The sequence below is a fragment of the Sceloporus occidentalis genome, unplaced genomic scaffold, assembly GCF_023333645.1.
Source record: "Sceloporus occidentalis isolate IW3139 unplaced genomic scaffold, rSceOcc1.0.p SCAF_4, whole genome shotgun sequence".
In the NCBI taxonomy this organism is placed as follows: Eukaryota; Metazoa; Chordata; class Lepidosauria; order Squamata; family Phrynosomatidae; genus Sceloporus; species Sceloporus occidentalis.
In genome coordinates, this window is record NW_028316984.1 from 22,188,996 (window position 1) to 22,214,511 (window position 25,516).

General features: G+C 39.0%; 1 protein-coding gene across 3 annotated transcripts in view; it reads left to right on the top strand.

Moving 5' to 3' along the window:
• The first annotated feature begins 2,324 nt into the window (after positions 1 to 2,324).
• The window catches only part of ORC2 (origin recognition complex subunit 2), a 34,040-nt gene continuing 10,848 nt past the window's right edge, over positions 2,325 to 25,516 (top strand). The window contains exons 1-13 of one of the 3 annotated variants that reach the window (XM_089519435.1): positions 2,325 to 2,434; positions 4,375 to 4,466; positions 6,888 to 6,984; positions 9,943 to 10,086; positions 10,245 to 10,331; positions 11,539 to 11,619; positions 12,569 to 12,600; positions 15,739 to 15,799; positions 16,881 to 17,056; positions 18,842 to 18,940; positions 21,173 to 21,282; positions 21,858 to 21,990; positions 23,773 to 23,869. In XM_089519435.1, coding sequence (XP_089375561.1) covers positions 6,894 to 6,984; positions 9,943 to 10,086; positions 10,245 to 10,331; positions 11,539 to 11,619; positions 12,569 to 12,600; positions 15,739 to 15,799; positions 16,881 to 17,056; positions 18,842 to 18,940; positions 21,173 to 21,282; positions 21,858 to 21,990; positions 23,773 to 23,869 — 1,111 coding nt within the window. In that variant the 5' untranslated portion in view covers positions 2,325 to 2,434; positions 4,375 to 4,466; positions 6,888 to 6,893. Of the gene's footprint in view, positions 2,435 to 2,464; positions 2,630 to 4,374; positions 4,467 to 6,887; positions 6,985 to 9,942; positions 10,087 to 10,244; positions 10,332 to 11,538; positions 11,620 to 12,568; positions 12,601 to 15,738; positions 15,800 to 16,880; positions 17,057 to 18,841; positions 18,941 to 21,172; positions 21,283 to 21,857; positions 21,991 to 23,772; positions 23,870 to 25,516 lie in introns of those variants that run through there. The other 2 variants (XM_089519434.1, XM_089519436.1) reach the window with 2 other exon arrangements.

The window sequence follows — 25,516 nt, forward strand, 5'->3', positions numbered from 1 at the left end:
AATATGCATGCTGGTATGAACCTGAAACATTCAGAACCCGGTGCTGGTGAAATGCTGGTTGAAATGGGTGTGTAATAAACACAGTCTTCACAATGTCGGGACCCTAACCTGGGACCTGTGAAAAAACGTGTATTAACAGAACTCAGATGACATGTTTGAAGATCATTATATTGGTGCATGTAAGCCATTATTATCTTAACTGTCTTACTGAATCTGGTTAATGCTGTTGACTGTTGTTGAAATGTGAAATGTAGTTAGCTGTTGACTTTGTAAATATCTGCCAGAGATAGAAAATATTTTAAATCGTTGTAAATACAGGTGTATAAAATTGAAACAAATCTGCAATGCAGAAAAATATATATATAAATATATAAAGATGTTTAAATAAATATTGTGCTGTTTCTGGAAAAATGTCGTGCTGTCATTTTTCATACTACGTACACAATTTTTCATCAGTCAGATGGGGGAGCTTGTTAATCTCATAAAAGGCCATATTCAATTGGAGATACGTTCTCAGGGAGGGGAGGCCAGGCCAAAGGACAGAAAGGATGGGACCAGAACCCTAACCAGTATATTTTAGTTTGAAGTAAAGTTAGTATCGTGATTGCTCCCTGAGTAAGGACATCATTGCTTCAGGTTTAATACATTTTCACGGTTGAACTGTTAAACTGCTTACGCTATTGGCATGGCACTCCTGCCTCATTGTGTGAGTGGGCTGGTAGTCTCCCAATTGTGCGAGTCACAGAGACCATGATGAAGAAAGACAGGTTGCATACCTGTAAGTGTGGTTCTTCCAGTGGGCATCTGTAAACTCCCACAACCCTGTCCATCCTCCCCTCTTGGTGTGTGTGTCCTGTCTCTTTAGCCCTCTTTGGGAGGCTTGTACACAGCACCCATGGGAACTGAGGTATGGGATAAGAAAGGGGGTGGACAGAGATACCACCAAAAAGCCTTCTGTGTGTGTGTGTGTGTGTGTGTGTGTATAGATAGATTCACACAAACACACACATATATATAAATTCCCCAGGTTACAGTATCTTAGCTTCACTGCTCCTGCCTCTGAGGCTGCATCCTCACTGTAGAAATAATCCAATTTGACACCCCTTTAACCTCCCTCCATGCTAGGGAATTCTGGGACTTGCACTTTGTTAGGAGTACCAGAGCATAGCTCTGTAGCTTGTAGTTTGTTTTGTGTGGGGGGAGGTATTGTTCTAGAGCACAGTTCTAGTACCTTCTAACAAACTACAATTCCCAGATAGCATTGAGCCGTGGCAGTTAAGAGTGGTGTCAGAATGGATCATTTCTGCAGCGAGGCTGCCTCCGCACTGCAAAAACAATCCAGTTTGGCACCGTTTTAACTGCCCTGGCTCAATGCTATGGAATTCTGGGAATTGTAGTTTTGTGAAACAGCCTTCTGTGTCAGAGAGAGCTCTGGCGCCATAATGAACTACAGTTCCCAGAATCTCATAGCACTGACCTGTAGCAAAAAGTGGTGCCAAGCCATATTATTTCTGCAGTCCAAAATACACTGCAGAAACAATCCAGTTTGAGACTGCTTTAACTGTCCTGGCTCAATGCTAGGGCATTGTGGGAACTATAGTTTCTTGTGGCCCAGAGCTCTCTTGACAGGAGAAAGCTAAATGAATATATATTTTATTGTTGTAACCCGCCTGGATTCCTTGTGATTGGGCGGGCTATAAATTATTATTATTATTATTATTATTATTACTACTACTACTACCCAGCATGTTGGGGGCAATTAGATTACACATTGTAAGTTGCTTATGGAGTGCTTAAGTGCACTGATAAATGGTATAGAGGTGACCTTGCTATTGCTAAATGTCTCACAAAACTACAGTTCCCAAGATTCCCTAGCATTGAGCCAGGGCAGTTAGAGGAGTCTCAGATGGGGCTATTTCCGCAGTGTGTTTTGGACCTCTATGTTGGCATGGTTCCATGCTATGGTATTCTGGGAATTGTAGTTTTGTGAGACATTCAAGCCTTCTCTGTCAGAGAGAGAGCGCGCTCTGGTGCCATAGCAAAAGAGAAGTTCCAGGATTGCCTAACATGACTGAGCCAGGGCAGTTAAAGCGGTGTCAGACTGCATTATTTCTGCATTGAGGAGGCCCATCCTGCCCTGAGGGCAGCCTTTTCTGTTGTGTGTGTGTGTTGGGGGGGGGGATTATTTCACAGTTGTGGCTCTGTCTGGAAACTAGCGCCTGAGGTAAGCGTCGCCGCCATTGGTTGAAAAAAGGACCAATCACGCACGGAAATGGAGGGATAGCCCCGCCCATTTTTGGAACGGATGGAGGCTGCAGCAGTGTAAGCGGCAGGCGCGGGATTCCAACGTTCCTTCCGGTGCGGGGCTGAGGGCAGCAGCTGCTTGTGTTTTTCCTCCTTGCGTTCTCCTGGGAGAAGGAGGAGGAGCTTCCGGGTGAGCGTCGGGCAGCGCGGCGGTTAGGCAGTTGGAGGGGGCGCCAGGGAAACCCCGGGGGAACTGGGTGCCTAAGCTGCAACCGCACTGGAGAAATGATCCAGTCTGACCCGGCTTTAAGTCCCAGTGCTCCTCCAGGATGTGGGATTCTGGGGCTCTCATGAGGGAGACTTCCTGGCCCTGACCCCAATAATAGTAATAATAATAATAATAGTAATAGTAATAGAGCTTTTTCTCTCATGAGGTAGACTTCCTGGCCCCAATAATAATAATAATAATAATAATAATTGGGGTCAGGGGGCAGGAAGTTTCCCTAAGAAGAGAAGAAGCTCTGTTGTTGTTGTTGTTGTTGTTATTATTTCTCATTAGGAAAACCTCTGGACCCTGACCCTAATAATAATGATGATGATGATAATAATAATAATAATAATAATAGAGCCTTTTCTCTCATTAGGGAGACTTCCTGGCCTCTAATCCCAATAATAATAAAAACAATAATAATAATTGAGGTCAGGGGGCAGGAGGACTCCCTAATGAGAGAAGAAGCTCTATTGTTATTATTATTATTATTATTATTATTATTATTTTCTCTCATTAGGGAAACTTCTTGGACCCTAACCCCAATAATAATAATGATGATGATAATGATAATAACACTTTCTGTCATTAGGGAGACTTCCTGGTCCCTGATCCCAATAATAATATCAATAATAATTGGGGTCGGGGCAGGAAGAAGAGAAGAAGCACTATTATTATTATGAAGTTTATTATTATTATTATTATTATTATTATTATTATTTTCTCTCATTAGGGAGACTTGTTGTCCCCTGACTCTCATAATAATGGTGATGATGATGACATAGCTCAGTGGTTCCCAAAGTTTGGAATTCTGGGAGCTGAAGTCTCAAACATCTGGAAGACCAAAATTTGGGAAGCCTTAGTTTACTAGATTTTATGTGTGAGGAGCTAATCTGGGAGCGTCTTCCTTTTTCCTCTGAGTGTGTGACACAAAATGGGGGTTGTTTTACAGCCTAAATGGCCATGGAAATGCTTGTAGGGGCATGATGTAAGGCATTCAGAGAGGGAAAGCGCCCAAACTTTCCATTTCCACACACTCAGCAGTCACAGGGAAGGTTTTCATCCTTGTTCTAAACCTGTTTTTTATGCTTAATGCAGTATTAGAACAATACTTAGTAGTTTGTTTTTGTGTAATATATATATATATATATATATATATATATAGTTTTATCAAATAATTTCATTTCTAGCAGCAGAGTTTAGGAATATGATAAGTCTCTGGTGTTTTAAATGACTATTGGCGATTTGTTTTTGTGTTGTGTGCATTCAAGTCATTTCCCACTTATGGCGACCCTAAGGTGAATTTATCATGGGGTTTTCTTCACAGGATTTGTTCAGAGGGGCTTTGCCTTTGCCATCCCAGAGGCTGAGAGAGTGTGACTCACCCAAGGTCACCCAGTGGGTTTCATAGCCGAGCAGGGACTCAAATCCTAGTCTCCATAGTTGTAGTCCAACACTCAAACTACTATGCCATGTTGGCTCCTAATAGGGATTAGGAAGATTTGTTTAGTTCCTAATAATCTCTTTAGAGTTGGAGTTTTAACCAAATCCTGAAGCATGTTTTGTTGTTGCGTGCCTTCAAGTCATTTCTGACTTATGGTAACCCTAAGGCAAACCTATCACAGGGGTTTCTTGGCAAGGTTTCTTCAGAGGGGATTTGCCATTGCCATCCTCTGAGGCCAAGAGAGTGTGATTTGCCCAAGGTCACCCAGTGGGTTTCTATGAGTGGGGATTCGAACCCTGCTCTCCAGAGTCCTAGTCCAACACTCAAACCACTACATCACGGTAGTCCTGACTCCTGAAATGTGTTTTAATTCTTTTAAGAAACCTGATTTGTAAGTAAGTTATTGTCTCATCCACAGGGTCACCAGTCTGGGCCAACTCGAGGGCAGTTAACAACAGCAACAAAGGAGTTGTAAACATGTTTACGTGGAAACAAATCCTGCCATCTTAAGTAAGTCTGAGTAGTTCACAATGCCATGCACACATCTATGGTTAAATCCTCTTTAACTTAATGGGGTTTGGTTCTGAGGAGGCATGTCTAGGATGGTATTGGCAAGTTTGTGGTAGCTCAGTGCTATCCTTTCTTATTAAGAACAACAGCTCAAAACACTTGCTGTGAAGAATGTCTGCATAAGGATGTGTTCTCTATCAGTGACACTTCGTGTGCAAGGTAACATGGCAGCTATGGTGTAGTACGTGTTTCCTTAGTATTTTTCTGCCTCCCTGGCAATGTCAAATTTAATGTCAAACTGTATCGTAGCAACAGCGGGAACTTGTATGCAGAGTCTTTGCCATTAGTTTTCTTTTTGTGTGTGAAATATTATTTAATTATTTGCTATTTGCTTGATGATGATCTTTATTTCCCTTTATTCACACACACACTCTTCTTCATCTATTGTTAATTACACAAAAGGGTACAGTAGTGTTAAATACTACATACCTCGAGTTCTTTCCCCTCTTTCTGGGTGCAGGTTATAGCAGGACATAAAGGAAAGCCAGGATATAAAGAAAATACTAAAAATCAATGTTTCAGATCCTAATTCTGAATTTTCCTTTACTTGAAAGATTAGATGGTGCAGTGTACTGTTGGATGCCCTCTTGAACCTCAGTAGAGGGAAATTCCATAACCCAGGTGTCCTATAGAGAAAGCGTTGTCTCATATACTCACCAGCTTAGCTTCTTGGAGGGGTAAGAGCTGCAGTGGGGTCTACTGAAGCTCTCAGATTGTAGGCTTATAAGCTTATAAGAAGGAGGCATCTTAATAATAATAATAATTTTTTTTATTTATATCCCGCCCCTTTGAGGTCAATCGGGGCGTCTAACAATAATACAATACAATACAATATATATCAAAATCTACTTCCCTCCCCCCCTTAAAAAGTTATAAAATCAATTATAATTAAAACCAACAAATTAAAACAACATAACACATACACACCATTACAAAACAGACAAAAACAAAACAGCAAACTGTGGCAGCAATCCACTCAAATTTCCAGAGAGGACCTTAGAGACTCTCATGAGAAGAGGGTTCCTGAGGGTGGGATTATCTATCCAGGAAAGGCCTGCCGGAAGAGATCCGTCTTGACACCCTTTTTAAATCTGTCTAAAGATGTCAGTTGACGGATCTCATCCGGCAAGTCGTTCCATAATCTGGGGACGACAACAGAAAAAGCCCTCTGGGAGGTAGCCAAAAGTCTAGCTCTTTGAGGCTGCAGCAAATTCCTCCCAGAGGACCGGAGTGTGCAGGGAGGATTATATGGGAGGAGGCGGTCCCTGAGATAGTTTGGACCCAAGCCATTTAGGGCTTTAAAGGTGATAACCAACACCTTGTACTGGGCCCGGAAGCTAATAGGCAGCCAGTGGAGGGACTTTAATACCAGAGTAATATGGCCCCTCCTCGATGTTCCTGACACTACTCTGGCCGCCATATTCTGCACTAATTGCAGTTTCCGAATCAAGCACAAGGGTAGCCCCATGTAGAGTGCATTACAGAAATCTAGATGTGAGGTTACCAGCACGTGTACAATAGTCTCGAGATCCCTTACTTCCAGAAAAGGGCGCAGTTGGCGTATCAGCTGAAGCTGATAACAGGCGCTCTTGACTGTCGCATTTACCTGATTTGTCATCAGGAGCGATGAGTCAGGGAGCACCCCCAGACTGTGAACACAGTCACTGGAGGAGAGTGTGACCCCATCCAGGACTGGGGATTGCAACCCAATTCTTGGTTTCGGGGCTGCTACCGTGAGCACCTCCGTCTTGTCCGCATTCAGTTTCAATCTGTTTTTCCTCATCCAGCCCATTACTGCCCGAAGACATTCATTGAGAGAAGAGATGCCATCAGAATTCGAGGCCGACGAATGAGACATGGAGAAATAGATCTGGGTGTCATCAGCGTACTGATAACACCCAGCTCCATAACTCCGAATAATCTCACCCAGCGGCTTCATATAGATGTTAAATAACATCGGGGACAGTATAGCACCCTGTGGAACCCCACAGGTGAGCTCCCTTTTACTGGAGCAGCTGTCCCCAAGCAGCACCCTCTGGGACCTGCCCGAGAGGAAGGACCGGAACCACTGCAATCTTTCTAACGTCCTAGCCCCAAAGTATTATAGAGATAGTCTCATACATTGTATGAATGTATGTGATTAAAGTTAGTTCTGATACTTAGCCACTTCAATGATTGTGAAGACAAATAAGATAATTTTAAGGCTTTATGTGCAAGTAGAAATGAATATTGTTTTCTGTCACTGGTGCATTGTAGGCTTTTTCATACACTGTGCATTTCAGGGTTGGTTTCAGTTCATGTTGGCAGTGGTACCTGTGCCTTACTAGAAGTGACAAGCTACTTTATTCTTGTTTTGCTCAGCTTGCTATGAGTAATCCAAAGATAAAGCGGAATAAAGTCTGCGAAGTCAAGTTTGTAGCAGATGAAGATGTTCTGAAGCACATTTCTGAGGATACAGGTATTGTTTGCTGGGCTATAGAAGGCCACTTTATTTTAATATTAAAATCGTGTACCAGATTTTGACACTTGGAGATTTTCAAAAACAGTGACTAATAAATTTGAATGTCCATAGATGCCTTTAAGGTACCTAGTTTTGAAAATGACAATGGCTGATACTTTTCCTGTTACTATCAGAAGATGTGTTATGTTTGCCATCTCGATCTTTGAGATGGTTTTGAAATGGATTAGTGTTGGAAAATTTATGATTGCATTCTCCTGTTTCTCTTTATTTAGATAGGGGCTTCACACCTTCCCTCTCTATCATTCTAGCTGTCAATCATAAGTGGCAGTTTAACTGACTTTCTGAACATTATATGCAGTCAGTAGTAGCTGCAGTATGTAGTGAGTAACATTCCTCCTCTGAGTGAGGTTAACAGCTTTCTTCCTGCCATATTATCTCCAGTTAGATTAGGTTTTAGTTTGTTATGTATATATTTATTAAAGCCATTATTGTTTGTTTTTTAAACCACAAACTTCATATTTCTTGTTTTTTGAGTTAGTCTTTATACTTTTGGAAAGCATATTAAAATATAGTCTGACCCACAGTTTTGCTGCTCTGCAGATGAAAGCTGAATTCTAATAAATTTAATTTTCTTACCTGCATATTTTACTTTACCTTTAAAAAGGTTAACACTCTGGGAAACTAAAATTGCACCCCACAATTAGGACTCAATATTTCATCTGTTTCTTGAAGGAATTGACTGCATTCTGTATTGTTTTGGCTGATGATAGTAATAGCAGCTTCATTTATATACCGCTTCATACCACCTGAGTAGTTTACAACTGTAAGCTAATTGCCCCCAACAGGCTGGGTACTCATTTTAGGGACCTCAGAAGGATGCCAGGCTGAGTCAAGGCTGAGCCCTGGCTGGGATTGAACTCACAACTTCAGGGTTTGTGAGTGAGTGGCTGCAGTACAGGCATTTAACCATTGTGCCACTAGGGCTCCTGATGATGTTGATAAACTGTCAAGTCATGACAGTATTCTTGTAGCATTAAGGAATTTTAGGATAGCAAATGAACACTGATGCAAACTGCATTATATATTAACAACACTAATGCAGAATGTTTTCTGTGAATATCCATTCAGATTGGATGAACATTTCTTTGAAGGCTGTCTTCTTTTAGCACTGCTGTCTTACTTTGAGGCAGCTAAGACTGTCACTCCGTAGAGTAATAGATTCTGTTTGCTTGTTCTCAGTAAAAATGGATGTAGAGATTTAGTTGCTAGACTGTATGTCTCCCTTAGTGTATATATATATATGTGTGTGCTCTTTTAATTCCTTGAATCAACATCAGAATGTGAAAGGGGACTGAGTAGGGTTTACTTCTCAATAATCAACTGTTTGTTATTGTTAACTGCTATCAAATCAACTTCAACTTATGGCTACCCCATAAACGAGAGACCTTCAAGTCATCATGTCATCAACAGCCTTGCTTAGGTCTTGCAGACTCAGGGCTGTAGTTTCCTTGATTGAGTCTGATCATCAAGAATGAAGTCATCCTCTTTTCCTACTGCCTTCTACCTTACCACTAATTATTGTCTTTTCTAGTTAGTCATGTTTTCTCTTGATATGGCCAAAGTATGACATCCTCAGTTTAGTCATCTTGGCTTCTAGAGAGAGTACAGGCCTGATTTGCTCTAGGACCCATTTATTTGTCCTTTCAGCTGTCCATGATATCTTTAGAACTCTTCTCCAGCACCACATTTCAAATTAGTTTATTTTCTTTCTATCAGCTTTTTTGCTGTCCAGCTTTCACAGCCATATATAGAAATGGGAAATACAATGGCATGGACTATCCTGACTTTATTATTCAGATACACTTTTTTACACTTCAGAATCTTGTTTAGCTTATAGTTTATAGTTGCCTTTCCAAGTCTTAGTATTCTGATTTCTTAACTACAGTCTCCATTTTGATTAATGACTGAGCCAAAGTATCGAACTGTATCAATGTCCAACTATCTTGGAACTCTGAAGATGCCAGACACAGATGCTGGCGAAATGTCAGGAATAAATTCTTCTAGAACATGGCCACATAGCCCAAAAAACCCACAAAAAAACTATGGATGCCGGCCATGAAAGCCTTCAACTTCATATCTTGGAACTGCGTATTTCATTGTCTACTTTAAAGTTTTGTAAATCATCTGTGATCATTATTTTTGTTTTCTTAATGTTCATTTGTCAATCTGTTTTTACATTTTCTTCTTGTCTTGACTGAGTTTTGTCTATTTTTCCATGTCTTCGCTATTTTCTGTTAGTAGTATGGTGTCATCTGCATATCTTGAATTGTTGACATTCCTTTCTCTTGTTTTCACTCACTCTTCTTCTGAGTCTAATCCTGCTTTATGTATGGTATATTCAGTATACAAATTAAACAGATAGGGTGATAAAGTGCAGTTTTGCCTTGACCACCCTTGTCACTTGGAAGCTATTCTGTATCTTCACAATTTGGTGTAACAGTAGCCTCTTGTTCTGAGTATAGATTACACAACAGGACAGTCAAATGTTATGGCATACCTATTTCTTTAAGACTGATCCATACTTTTTCATGATCTATACCAGTGATTTCCAAGCTTTGGTCCTCAAGGTGCTTTGGACCTCAGCTTCCAGAAGCCCCAGCAAGCTTGGCCAAGAGTCAGGAATTCTGGGAGCTGAAGTCCAAAAACCTGGAAGGCCAGAGTTTGGGAATTGTTGATCTATACAGTCAGGGGCTTTGCTTTAAATTTTCCTTTTAATTTCTTGGATCTTGTGGAAGAGGTCTTCTTCCTTTTCTGTAGTGTGCTGTAGACATATATACATAAACAAAGGGGGGCGGGGCATATTTTTCAGTAGAACTGAAAGAATGGTTTACCTTTGTTTTTGTTTTTGCTTCTTTTCCTTCCTTTTCTTTACTTTAAACCTTATTGTACTTCCAGGTCTTAAGGTTCGGAAGAACAAAGCTCTGCCAGCACTTGATATAAAAAAATGGGTGAAAAAAACAGAGAACATTTCAGAAGATGAAACTCAAGATACTTTTGAAGAGCAGGATTATGTGTCTGCCCTAGGGGTAGATGTTCAAGGTACTGAACAGAGATATCATTTTGAAGAAACTCATCATTGCCACAGCCATAATACAGTCTGCATTTAATAAACTCTTTGTTCTTCAGCATAGATTTTTTATAATGAACCACTTTCCCAAAAAGCTTACTTCTGTGTTTTGTTTCTGTACTTATTTTAGGATCTTTGAAAAATGGCTCCAGTGCAGGTGGTAGTGATGTCTTTCCGTTCCAAACTCCAAAACGCTCTAATAAGATGGCAGAGACAGGTATCTACTCTCTTGTTGTTGTTGTTGTTGTTTTTGTTTTATTCATATTCTGCCTTTTCCCAGATCCAAGACTGCATATAAAGCTGAAATAGGTAAAGAAAAAAACCAATATCTATAAACATACAAAAGTTAAAATAAAATTAAACTATAAATAGAATTTTAAAGCAAGTTCAAACATAACCATTAAAAATAAATACAGACAATACAGTGCATTCTTAAATTCCTCCTTTCCCCATGAACACTTAATTCCCAAAGGCCTACTGAAACAAAAAAGTAGTTGCTTCTCTCTGGAAGGACACCATGGAGGAGGTCAGTCTAGGAAGGGAGTTCTAGAGCCTGGGAGCAGCCACAAAGAAGCCCTTCTCCCATGTTCCCACCATAGGATAGAAAGAAAGGCCTTTGTTCTGTTTTAGTGTTTTAATCTTTTAGTCAAATGTGCATTTCACATAATATAAACCATATTATATGAGCACCACTACAGACTAAAAAGAAACTAAGGTCCAAAACACACAGCAGAAATAATTCAGTTTTAGACTTCTTTAACTGGCTCAGTGCTAGGGAATTCTGGGAACTTGTGAGACTTTTAGTCTTCTTTGACAGAGAGCTTTGGTGCCACAGTAAACTACAATTTCCAGGATTCCCTAGCCAGGGCAGTTAAATGGATTCAAGTCGGATTATTTCTGCACTGTGTTTTGGACCTAAGTCTCCTGTGATACTGTATGCACAAAGCCTACTGGTGGGGTTGAATGACCAAATTCTGGGACATGAGCATGATTTAAGTTGTTTTGAAAATTCCAGCACTAATCTTTTTGAGTTAGTGAGAGTTTTGATTTCTAAAGAACAGCAGCTTTTCTTTTGGGGTGGCAAACTGCTTCCAAAATCTAGGAGACTTTTGAAAGGCATTAGTGTTGCAGAATGATGGATGTTACAGTTTAAATGACAAAAGCTCTATTTTGTATATGCAAGCTGTTTACTTATTGGATTTAAAGTTTTTGGTGGCTGTATCATTGTGGTTGCCTTGGTTCTTTTTGCTAACATTGTGTTGGTAATTCTGTTCAGGTTTCACTGTTACCACTATAATTGGTCAAGGTTACTGATCAGTTGCAACTTACCAATGTATAGCATGATTTTATGTGTTACAGGGACTGACCTGTTCTTTATATTGCATTAACGTGTGTGTGTGTCTGTGTATCTTTTGCCGCAAAAGCCTCTGAGCTAGCTCATCAGCCTGGAAGAAATGTAATAAATGACAGTTGGATGAAGCCTGAGAAGGAAGCAAGCAGCAAGAGTAAGTTATACTGAAATAAGATATTTTAAAAAGTAAATAAATTGCTGAATATTTTTAGTGAATGACTCAGATTAGGGAATTGCTTTCCAGTTATTTAAACAAAATTATAGCCTGATTCTATAGATTTGCTCTTTCTGCTGAGGAGTTACAAAAAGGATGCGGTGACTCAGCGGTTAAGTTGCTGACTATGACGACTGCAAGATTGGCAGTTCAGCAGTTCAAGGCCCAATCACCACATGATGAAGTTTGCTCCCATCACTAGTCCCAGTTTCTGCTCACCTAGCAGTTCAAAAGCATGTAAAAGTGCAAGTAGATAAATAGTTATCATTTTCGTGGGACGGTAACAGTGTTCTATGCAGTCATGCTGGCCATATGACTACAGACTTGTCTTTGACAATGCTGGTTCTTTGGCTTAGTAATGGGGATGAGCACTGCCCCGTTCAGTTGGACACAACTTGAAAACCTTGTCAAAAGGGAAACTTTTACCTTTACCTATTTTGTCTAGGAGATCACATTTAACTGAGATAATCTTGGACAATACAGATAAGATTCAAAAGCATTTGAAGGAAAGTAGATGTTTATTCATGAAAGACTATGGCATCATTATAATAATCATTGCTGCTAATTCTGAAATAGTATGCAACAAATAATTTAGAAAAGTAAAATTCAGGCAGAAATGCACTTTAAAGACACAGGCTCAAAGAGTTAGGCATGGAGTTATAGTCATACAAAATAGTCAGTATAACTGCCTTCAGAATTATTTTACAAAAAGGTACAATGAAGATTTTGTCACATGTACAGAAAGTGAACAAATCATCATTGGTTCAACTAATTTGAATGTCCTCCAAGGTGTGCAATAGCTATGTGATAATAGTTTAGGAATTAATAAACAAAAGCTAATGTTTGTAGGTGTCATCCATTTGTGACATATTTTTTGTTTAATTTTCAGAATGTTTTGCGTCAGGCAAGGACCAGGAAGAGGTGAGTAATAATTTTGGGTTGATCAAAAGATTGACTCTTGTTGCATTCAGAATGAGAAGAGAACATTTTTCCTTCTGATTTATTATAGAATTAAGATATAATTATTATTGGGCTCTTTAGTTTTTTAAAAAAAATCATTCATTATTTGTTTGAAACCTGGAGTATCATCTTTGGTCACTTTTCTTATCAATGCATAGGTTTCCAGTTCAAACAGTTTAAAACCTTGGGGGACTATACTAAGGGGCAGATTTATAAAGCCCTCACTTCCCCTCTACTGTGTAGGATCCTCTGTCATCGTAATCGATTGGGCAAACCTTACTCATGGGGCTGGAGGCCATGCTTAGGCTTCCCAGTAGCCATAGTTTCATTCAAGGTAATGTGAGCATAATGTGTGAAAGCTGTGTGATGGAAATAACAATGGTGCGCGTGTGTGCCACAGTGTGCAACGTGTACGAGCCATATTATTTTCAGTGGGGCTCAAGCGCACACACTATTTGCCTTATGTGGGGGGGGGGTCCAGAAAGGATTCCCTGCGTAAGGCAAGGGCGCACTGTATAGTTATATAACTTTGCTTCGAGGCTTAGGTGTATCAGAGGAAGGGCTACTGCATCTCATATGATGCCAGGCACATTTGCTAATAGCCTTAAATAGGCCTGTCAGATGTGCTCTGAACTTTTATATTGGTTCTGATATTCAGTAAAATGCTTTTATTTCCAGCCAGTTTCAAATGCTTTCAGTTGCTCTTGCGGTAGCTTTCTGGTGGTTGGGGGTGTGTTTAGAGGACGCATGCCCCCAAGCCAGTAGGAAGCCACCATGAAACTGACCACACAGAGGGCAGCAGTGTGGCACTCTAGTGGCATAGCGTTTATACGCCGCACACTGCAGGAGCACTACAAAGCTGCAGTGGTGGCAGAAAAGTCAGCATTTTGCCAGCTCAAAAAGGAATGGCTTTCTGTCGCTTCTTTTTGGGCTGGAAAAAGAAAGATAGGGGCCACGGCCTGTGGTTACTGAGGCCCCAATCCAGCGATCAAAGGGGTGGTGTCAAGCTGCCCCTTCAGAGCTGCCTTTTTGGCCCTTAGTTTAGCTATAACTTAATAAAATTGATGTCACAGATTTTAAAGAAAATGTTAAATTAGAACCAGCTATCAATTTGGATTTATCATGATCCAGAACTGTTATATGATTTCTCCAAGCCTTAAAATCAGTAGCTCTCCTCTGGCTGTTCTTCAACTACTGTCTGGAGGGTACCAAGGACAGAGCTGCCTTGGCTGGTGAAACCTGAACTCTGTAACCTTTTTTCTGAACATATCTGACAAATTCTTTCTATTCTTTCTTTAGTTCAGTGTTTATTTTTATTCAGGCAGACACTTTCTCATTAATTTTGCTCTTTTAAGGAGAGGTTTTACTGATTATATGGCTACTGTTGTTAACTGCAGTCAGGCTAGCAGTCTCCCTATGAATATGAGACCTCTAAGTCACCCTATCATTAACTGCTCTACTTAGCTCTTACAGAATCAGGGCTGTATCTTTCTTGATCAAATCTATCCGACTCTGATATGGTCTTCCTCTTTTTCTACTGCTTTCTACTTTTCTATAGTTGTATAACTGCTTTCTACTTTTCTATAATTGTATAACATGCATTATTGTCTTTTCTAGTGAGTCATGTGTTCTCATGATATGGACAAAATACAACAGCCTCACCTTAGTTATTTTGGTGTCTAGGGAGAGTTTAGACTTGATTTGTTCTAGGTCCCATTTATTTTTATTTGCAACAGTCCATGGTATCCATAGAACTCTCCTTCAGCTTCAGAATTCAAATGAGTTTTCTTTACTGTCCAGCTTCCATAATCATATATAGAAACCATAGTCCATCCTAACTTTAGTATTCAATAATCTGTCTTTACACTTCAGGATCTTGTCTAGTTTCTACACAACTTACCTTCAAAGTTCTAGTTTTCTTCTGATTTCTTGACTGCAGTCTCCATTCTACTTGGAATGAGCCAAGATATTGAAAAATTGTTTCAGTGTCATCATTGCCTACTTTAAAATTATGTAAATTATCTGTCGTCATTACTTTTGTTTTCTTCATGTTCAACTGTCAATCTGCCTTTGCACTTTCTTTCTTGTCTTTCCAAATCTTTGCTATTTTCTGCTAATAGTATGGTGTCAACTGCATGTCTTAAATTGCTGATGCTCCTTCCTGCAATTTTACACCTCCTTCCTCCAAGATTAATTCTGCTTTACATATGATATGTTCAGCATACAAGTTAAATAGTATGATAAAATGCCTTGCCTAATCCCCTTGCCAATTGGAAACCATTCTATTTCTCTTTATTCTGTCCAGAGGTAGCCTCTTGCCCTGAGTACACGTTACACATTAGGACAGTGGAATGTTGTGGCGCACCCATTTCTTTAAGAGCAAGTCTTACTTTTTGATGATCTACACAGTCAAAGTCTTTACTGCGATCCATAAAGCACAGGCTGATGTATGGCTGCTGGATTTTAGCTGCAATCTTTAAGTGTACTTTATGTATTCCAGAATAGCAGTAGCTGCACAGAACTATGAAAACTGCCAATTTTTTTCTCAGGAAAAATGGTTAAGATTCTGTTCAATTTTGCTGGGGCTACCCTTTTGCTGCTAGTGCAATCTCAATTTGAGCTGTTAAAGATGATCCCCATGCCCAATCAGAAAACAGAGGTTCCTGGATACTATCCTGCTGCAGTTTTACAGTTACTGTCCTGGATATTTCTTCCATGATGACCACATAAGTACAAACACTGGTGTAACAGGACACTACAACAGTGTACATCATTTACTGATTTCCAGTATCATCTAGTCTTTGGTATACATTTAAATATAAGTTCCATCTTATACAAATCTGAAAATGGTATATGACACCTCTAAGTCTGGTATCAGCTAACGTGCACAATGGCAAAAATGTATCTTTCAAGATACAAACAAATTGGGTTCCTAAGTGGCCTTTATTACTGTGTAGATCACACAGTGTGAGATTTCACAACTAGATATTGCCAAATAAATTCATTTTGTTGTTTCGACAGCTACATGATTAGAAAGCACAACATTTAAACAAAAGAGACTTTGTTTGACAACATGACTAATATTCCTGTTTTTGTTAGCAGAGCAGAAAGAACAAGTGTGTATCAAAAACACCTTACAGACTCAGGAAGAGAATTACAGGTAAGGGATAGCATTTACAATAATTTCTAGTTAATATAGTTTGGTGACATTATGAGAATTCATTCTCATATTTAGTCTTAGAGTGTTTCCATGAGGGAGAGTTCAGAATGGCGTTTTAATTGTAAACCCAATGTATGGGGCATCTTTCACGATGCTACTATGTTGTGTCAGGTTTCATACTACTTATTGCTGATTAATAGTTACCAAATCTTACTCAGTTGTGCAGACTGCCAGTGAGTATAATTGGGTATTATGTGGTTTGCAATTGTGTTGAATTGGGAACATCAAAAATAGGATGTGGGCATTCCATCCAACTGATTAGGTTGAAGTTGTGGAGTCCATCCAGGAAGATGTTAACCAGGATATATCAGTTTATTTCACTGTTTGCTTTGACAGGTGCAATCAGAACTTCTTTCATGCAAAGGGATTTTGTAACACCTTTGAGACTAACTGCTACAACTTCTTCTGCACGGTCTTAAAGGTGCTACAAGATCCCATTGTCTCTGAATGATTTCCTTTAATTTGTTGTCTTTAATTAATTCTAAAATATTTGCCCACTTATTTTATTTTAAGACTGAAACTACTTCTGTTATGATTGAGTATTGATTTATTACATAATATTCTTTATCTGTTTAGTTCCTTTTCTACACCGATATGGGCAAAGACTGTAGTAGTTTACTAAATTCAGATAGACATTATTGCCTGCAACTACATCTATCCCTCCAGTTTCAGTAAGCAGAACAGTAGTATTCTTCAGAAGCTGTTTAGCTAAAGGGCATTTTCTTATCTAATATATCCAGTCTAAGCTCTCTCTCTCTCTCTCTGTGTGTGTGTGTGTGTGTGTGTGTGTGTGTGATCTCTGTTGTGGAGGATACATTATATTGAACAGGAAGTTTTTTTATGAGAATTTTTTTTAAAAACATAGGAACTGTGGATTACATTGAAGGCATATCTAATCCAGCATCCTGTTTTCCACAGAGTATGACCAAATGCTCTGTGACAACTGCTTAAGCAGGCCATTGAAATAGCAGCAACTGATATTCTTTACTATACTGTATCTTCACAATCCTTTCCTTTTCAGGGTTGAACATGTGCTCTGATAGTGAAAGTGATTATTCTGCTTCATGTTCTGATGAAGAGGAGGAAGATAGCTGTAGCAAAGCTGGTGATGCAGCTTTTTGTCCAGCTACACCTCAAACAACTTCTGCTCTCCCTAATGAAGAAACACCAGCTAAGAAACTGAAGCAAAACATTCCTGTGAGTGTGGATGGAGTTCAATTTATTGCCACAGGAAAATTAATAAGAAGTCATGCCTTGTAAAAATATATGTTTCAGGATAGGCATGTTGGCCATGCAGAAAAATGTGATTCAGTCCAAAATACATATTGCTGTGATACCTTTATGAGGTCAACCAAAAGGTACAAAATGCATTATGTTAGCTTTCAAAGTTCACTTATCAGTCAAAGATGTTAAAAGTCATACAGAAGAGGAAAAGTGACAAATATCAGACTCACAATGTTGCATCTTGTTTGAGGTGTTTGCTTAAGTTGATATTTCAGGTGATCTCAAAGGAGGGTTGATGGAGATGGAAGCCCTATCCCTTCTTGACTGTGTAAGGACTGGAGACAAAGGCAGTAAAAGGCAGGTAATAAAATTGTTGTTGCCATTAGCAACAAATTACTCCCTTGAGATCTAAACCCTAAAGGTGTCAAAGGCGGGTTATAGACCGCCGAAAAGCGGCGGTCTGGCTCCGCCGCCGCTTGCAGCGTCCGGGAGATGCAGCCTTTAAACGGCGCGACTCCCGGACGCTGCAGAGAAGGAGCGCAGAAATCGCGCTCCTTCTCGGGTCCCGGAAGAGGTGCTGCAAGTGCCAAAGGGCGCACTCGCGGCGTCACTTCCGGTGCGCCACATGCGGACGCAGAGCGTCCGTTACGTCAATATGGCAGCCCCCATGTGGAAGGGGCGCTGCCATATTGTACGTATTCCATACGTACTAGGGTTAGGGGGGTGCGGAAGCACCGCCCCTTCCTAACTAATACGTATGGAATACGTATTTTTTGGTGGTGTGTACCCCACCAAAGTGTATGCCTGTGATACTGATCCCATCACTATATTCTCCTGTATGATTTTTAACAACTTTGCTTGAAAAAGCCAGCCAGTTTGTAAAGCTAGTGTAATAGATTTGAGCCTTTTGGTTGGTTTCATAAAGATATAACAGTGATGTGTATTTTGGATTTTGCCCTTTAAAATCAACGTTGTTAATGCTATTGACACTGAAACTTTTAAAAAATACAGTTCAGTCTCTGATAGAAAATGTTTAGAATAGAAAGTATTGTGGGAACTTACTTTAAATGTTTTGACATTCTAGGTTTAACTCTGAAGACAAATTTATCATGCACTTGTTGAAAAGGTTACATTGGGAATACTTTTTCTGTTGTATTTCCATTGGCTTGCCTAAACATTTGATACAATATCAGATTTACACAGTAAAATGTATATTGTGATCAAAAGCAAGTTCCACTATGTACAATGCCATTTATTTCCAGATATGATTTCAGCATATAAGAAGGCTTGCCTTTTTAAAAAATTGTTTTAAAAGTGTATATTTTTTACTGTTTTTCACATCAAAGTAACAGTAGTGCAAGGGTTACTGGATTCTGTCATAGCTTCCCTAAGTGTGACTTTAACGAACACGTATTTACAATTGCATTCCTTACACTGAAATTCAGCCAAAGTGAAAAACAAAAATCTGTGTTCATTCAAAGGCAACATGAAGACAGGCATGCTTAATCACATTGTGCAAGAGATGCAAAGGCACTATTCAAAATATTGATAGTACATGTTTTAATTATACCTGGTGCCTGTAAAATATTTTCTTTTCATCTCTTTTTCTATCATATTATCATTTATTATGCCCTTGCCAAACTAGTTCTGCAATTAGTCACTAGTCTACATTAAGGAAACTAAGCCACCAATTTGCTCACTGTTTAATGTTATTGGTGGAGAATACATGATAGTTCTTGTATATGTGTTTCTTATCAGAGCAATTCGGTAGAAGAATATTTTGAAGCACACAGCAGTTCCAAAGTTTTAACCTCTGATCGAACACTTCAGAAGCTGGAGAAGAAAAAACTGGATCAGGTGTAGTATGTGCCACGAAACAATATGTGTGTATTATTGCTGTCTGCCTCACATAGCATGTTTGCAGTTTTCACTAGGCTTGTTGTCAGGGCCACGTTTAATGGTACTGACGCAGTTTGAGTTTGCAAGTGCTGGCATTAAAAACAGATGAAGAAAAAGGCTACTAAGGGTGTAGTTTCAGTTATAAGATGTGATCAGGAGAAAAACTGGTTTTAGGGAGAATGGAGTAGAGTGTGCCTGCATTATACATGATTTGGGGCGCAAGGGGCGGCACGTGGGGTGTACGTGTGGCGCCCCGCGTGCACGAGCCCCGTTCAAATGAATGAGGCTCCAGCATAGGCAGAATTCGCCTAACGCGGGGGGGGGGGATGGTCCGGAACAGATCCCCCGTGTAAGGCGAGGTTCCACTGTACTGTTGTTTCATGTTGTCCAGCATCCTGTTAAAATATTTTGAATGAGGAAACGCAGTAATTTAAGTGTAAGGTAGTATTACTTTAAATAGTTATGAAGGTGGTTAAAAACAATTTACAGCTTTGTTGTTGTGTCCCTTCAAGTTGTTTCCAATTTATGGTGAACCTAAGGTGACCCTGTCATGGTGTTTTCTGGGGCTGAGAGTGTGTGACTTGCCAGTGGGTTTGCATGGCTGAGTGGGGAATTTAACTCTCATTTCCAAAGTTGTAGTCCAATACTCAAACCCACTCCCCCATGCTGAAATCTAATTAACAGCTGCAGTAGATTCATTGAATCAATGGGAATTTGTAAATCAATATATAAAAAATTTCCATTGATCTCATTATCTTGCTCTTTTTGGGAATAGCAACCAGATTTAGGCCATAGAATGCTAGACACACTAATTTCTTTCCCATTTCATTGGCATGATTATGAAATGGAAGCTCAGTCTTAGCATTATAGAACTACAGTTAGTGTGGAGTTGTCTGATTTGGGTATTGGTGCTAGGATTGGAATTGGGTGCTAGTTGCACAGTTTGGGGGCTTGTAGCTTCTATGAGATGTACTGCCTTCCAGCTCCTTAGGCTGATGTGCTAAATGCAGGTCGATCTCAGGAAGGTATCTGTGACCTTTGCCTTGGTAGCAATCCATTGGGACTACCAAGCATTGTACTTGGGGTTGCTTTTGGAGATTCTTTGGAAGCTGCGGTAGTTCAGTATAATGTGTCTGGATTACTAAACTGAGATCAGGTTGTGTAATGTATTTTGTCAATTTCAACTCTTGGTCCAGTTAACTGGTTTTAATCTTTCTGTGAGGAGAAAACCTATGTATTTTTGCAGTTTATTAAAAGGGGGAAATTAATTGCAATATATGCAGTACTTCCTCACTGAATCCAAACTCATTTTACTCCTTTTACAAGGCAGAACTTTTCATTTATAATTTAGTATACAAAAATATTCTACTGGCATATTTCTGAAATGTATATAACAGCTCTATGCATATTAGAAGGAAGACTTAATCTGTTTAGTGGAATTTTTTGTCAGCAATCACATGAGATTGTGGCCTCAAAAGTACAGATATCTCTTAGTTTTGTATCAGGCTGTCTGTGTCAGTCCTCTGAAGGGAGAGGTGAAAAGGTTAAGCACAATAGAGTTTCAGGTCAGAAGGAGAGCAGATGTAGGATACCTGCTGCTAAAATCTTCAAATTACACCAGAGATCACCAAAAGAAGACAAAGAGCAACACAACAGGTCTTGTATTGCTACTCTTAATAACCACTGGGGCAAAAATGTCTTTTCCTTTTGAGTATTTTACACATCTACAATATACAAAAATGCTGTGAAATGTCTTACTTGTATGTTAAAATCTTCATATGTTCTGTCTTAAAAACCTTGACCTGAAGGTTCCAAAAGAGAGGTATTTCATAGGATTTCCCCCCAGTGTTCTTTTGGAATGCCTTCTTGGGGAAACTTGCCTACCACCTAGTTTTATGTCTTAGGCACTGTGTGAAGGTCTGTATTTTAATTTATTTGGGCCTTGTAAGAGCGTATCTTTCATATTAATTTTACTGATATTTTCAGATGGGTAGATATTTTCAGACAGGTAGCATATCTGCATAAATTTAACTGGATACAGAAAGGAAGAGGGACTGTTGGAAGATTTCTCCCTCTCCCTTTGGTAAGAAGAAGCTTCAACTGGATTAAAAGCAAGAACAGTATTAATCATTTGTAATTAAGTATTTCATGAGCATAAATCAAAAGGCTATTTTCCCTTTCCTTATCCAGGAGTCCCTGCGAAACCTCTTAAACAAAGTACCTGTCGATTTTGCTCCTGAACGTGAAGTATTAACTAAGCAACATGAAACATTCTTTTATAAGTGGATGTTGCAATTGCAGTAGGTATCCCATATGTTTCTGTAGGATGTTGTAATATTTGTTCTGATAGAACAATTTAAATTAAATAATTATTTCATAGGTAGGCTTGTTTTCATTGCCGCCGCCCGGCCCCCCCCCCCCCTTTTCTTCATAGTATATAGTTAATGCATTTTCAGGAAATGAGGTTTGCATAAGTAGGTAACCCTTTTGTAAGTAAGCATAAAAATATTTCCTGTGTTATCACATACAAAGGATTTCTTGAGGTTCTGCTCTATAGTTCAGTGTTTCTCTTCAGCAGAAAAGCACACAGTATGAAATAGATCCTAGATTGTCCAGATCCATAAGCAAACTGTTGTGTTCTTTTCCCAGTTAAAATGTATTGAAGACAAAGTTGGATTATATTCAGAATATTGTAGTGTGTGTTTCTCTTGCATTCAATACACTGCTTTTGACATAAGGAAAAACAAACAAATAAATAAGGAAAAACGAGCAAATAATTGGCATAGAAGGTGGGCTCATTTCAACATCCTTTCAGTGTTGCATAAATATCTGCATGTGGTGATATGCAAGCCTCAGTTTTTTCTTTTTCTTACAGCTTGGGATTCAATATTGTGCTATATGGATTAGGCTCAAAGAAAGATCTTTTAGAGAATTTCCGCATCGCTCTTCTTCAGAACTCTGTTCATATTGTTGTGAATGGATTCTTTCCCAGCATTACTGTAAAATCGGTAAGCAAAAAGAAAAATGAGAATTCATTCATACTTTCAGAGAAATTTGAGAATGTTGCAGTACAGATTAATAATAATAATAATAATAATAATAATAATAGTATTTATTTATAACCCACCTCTCCCTGTGTTGGATCAAGGCGGGTAACAGCATATAAAATAGAAAACACTAAAATCAAAGGCACAGAAATGGTAGATAAAAGTGCACTAGACTCCAGACTGCAGTACAGTACATAAATAAATGCTAATAATAATAAATAATAATAGTGGCATGGGTTTTTATGGAATGCAACTCACTTTCTCACATGCCTGGATCACAATCTAGAGGTTGAGGGATATATACAGTGCATTATTTTGAACAGGATGTTGATAGTAAGATCAGAGTGAGTTTAGATGGAAGAAATACTGGCAGTGACAATTGCATTATTAAAAGTAGCCATTCAGAAAACACAAACATCCTGCAGTATGCATTTTGGAGTCCTAGCAGTAGGCAAGACAGTTAACCCATGTGATGTGACAAGCATCTGTTACTCAGAACACAGCATTTTCTCATTCTTATCTCCCTTTGAAGTTTCTTGATGTTATAAAGCAACAAACAGTCCTGTTGCCAAAATAATTGCCCCATTTTTTTGCTGTTGTGTGCCTTCAAGTTGTTTTTGATTTGTGGTGATCCCAAGGCAACCTATGACAGGATTTTCTTGTTATGATTTGTTCAGAAGGAGGTTTGGCTTTGTGTCCTTGTGAGGCTAAAAGTGACTTGCTTAAGGCCACCTAGTGGGTTTTCATGGCTGAGTAGGGATTGGAATCATGATCTCCAGAGTTATTGTCTCAGCGCTCAAGCCACCACACCATGTTGGCTGTTTCCATTGTAGAAAACACCACAAAGAGTCTTCTGACATCTTAAAGGTTTAATGAACATTGGTCATACCAGAATTTTTACTGATAGCACACACATTCTGGCAGGTTAGATAGTTAATTCAGGTAATCATAAGCAATCAGTATCCTGATTTAAAACTTTAATGATAGACTAGAACTTGTTGGCACTCCATTACTCTCTATAATCTCTGAAAATTCTTTGCTTCATGATAGCCACTTTGAAGTCGTCACTAAGGCACTGGAAGACTGAAATGTTCTGGAACTCTGTGTGTGTTTATTTCAAATCTTGCAATTTCTGAGGTCAAAAGTTTCTCCTTTGTATCCTTTGTTGAATGCACATGAGCACTGTTGACCCATATTTCATTAGAAGCTTCCGTATATCATATATCACATTAAAAGATAAGGAAATCTTTGCTGTTTTGCGTGACATTGTTAGGGGTAGTGATTTTGCTGCTGCAAATGTGAGGAGAGAGTTGGCATTTGAGTTTGTAGTTGGTTCTTTTCACTAGGTTTGTATCATGTTACATGGTTTGTTATTCCTAGTGGCAGGTTGTTTTAATTGAGTGGGAGACTGTTTGTAGCAAGCATAGCCATACCGCCCAAGTTTTAGGAGAGGGAAGTTTAATTAAACAGGATGAAGTATAGCTATACTATGAAAGAAGCAGAACATAAGGACTGTTTCCCATTTTAACATAATTTGTATCTGGAAAGCACTTCTGGCATTGTATGTATGGATTATTTTCTTTTCATGTTGTTTTTAGTGCAGGACTTTCATAATGTGTTCAAAACAGCCAAAATAGTTAGTTTTGTTTTTAACCTAGCCTTAGTTTTTATCAAAGATCTGTGATATATATATATTTTTAAAAGTCCTAAAAAAGATGTTGATCTGTTATTTTTCTGTGCTAGATTTTGAATTCCATTACAGAGGAGGTCCTGGATTACATGGGTTCTTTTCTCAGCCCTCAGGATCAGTTGGATTTAATCATGAAAAGATTTAAAGAAGGTAATGAAAATAGATAAGCATCCTAGAAATTTTAATTCTGGTGTGTATTTTTAAAAACTTGGTTAAATCAAATGATCGGCTGCTTTATGTTTAGCTGCAAATTCAAATGCATTGATGTTGCTCACATGTAATTCAGCTTTGAGGCAATAGAACATTATGATTCATGGAACCTGCTACAATAGACTTTGACATATTGGCGTATGTGCTTTTAGGTCAGCTGTTGACCTATGGCAACCTCATGAATTTCATAGGATTTTCTTGTTGTTGTTGTGTGCCTTGAAGTCATTTTTAATTTATAGTGAACTTTGGGATTTTCTTGGCACGTTTCTTCTTTGCCATTGCCATCCTCTAAGACTGAGAGAGTGTAACTTGCCCAAAGTCACCCAGTGATTTTCATGGTGGAGCTGGGGATTTAACCCTGGCCTCCAGAGTTGTAGTCCAATTCTTGAACCACTATGCCACACTGGCTCCCAGGGTTTTCTTAGGCTAGGAATATTTAGAGGCGGTTTCACCAGTTCCTTCTGAAAATATAGCCTGCAGCATCTGGTACTAATTGATGGTCTCCCTTCCAAGGACTAATGAGAGTTGACCCTGCTTATTTTCTAAGATCAGATAGGATCTGCGCCTTTGAGGTATTGAGCGATCTACAAATTAGAGCTAGGTTTGGTAGCCAAGCATCCATTTCCAGTAGTTTTGGGTTCATAAGGGAGAAAAGCTGGATATTAATGAATTGACTACTTATTCAGTACCAATTTTTCTGCTCCAGAACAAGTATACGTGTTTTATTTAAGCTGAGCATTGACAATGCTGCCTTATGTCCCAAACTGGGAGAAAAGAAATAGTGCGTGTATGGGCTTGTAGTCATGCCACATGCCTTCACTTCTGCCATGCCACCACATCAACTCTCTGAAGACTCTCTTATTAATACAGAGAAAAATTAGGATGTGTCCAGGGGATGAGAAAATCAGTTCCACTGATGGATATAGTTGGATATGCAACCAAGAACAATTAAATTTAGAAACTCATTTGCTGTTTTATTTACAGTTTCTGTGCAAGTAAAGAAATAAGTTTTGAAAGAAATGAGTGGGCCTTTGGATTGCTTCTGATGCAAGATATTTTACAGTATAGATTAAAACTTTTTTATATAGGTTAATACTGTATTTTTAATTATCAGAGTACATGTAGTTTTTGCTAAACAGTTGTAGATCCTGGGTTCTGGGACACTTAAATGGATTGTTATGACCTGGCTCAGCTATGAACAGGACCGTGATGGAGCAAATAGGTAATTCTGGATTTAACAATTACCCTGCAAAGTAGACAATTCACTACGTTATACAGTCTAACTCTGGCTGGGTCTAAGGGAATGCATACTTGAACCGAATATTCTAAAATTCTAAATGCCCTTCTGGTCCAGAGTTTTAGGCTAGAAAAATGAAATCATAACAGTGGACGTAATACCAAAGCAGTTCACGGACAACATACAAATGGATACAGGGTATGAATCAGATGATTTGCAAAGGTTGAAGAAAGAGAATAACTGTATCTTTATTGTTCTTTGGGATTGATGAAACAGTACAAAATAACAGCAAAAAGGTATTAGCTAAGGTTAATCCATGTAAGAATGACCTCACCAGAATAAGGTTAATC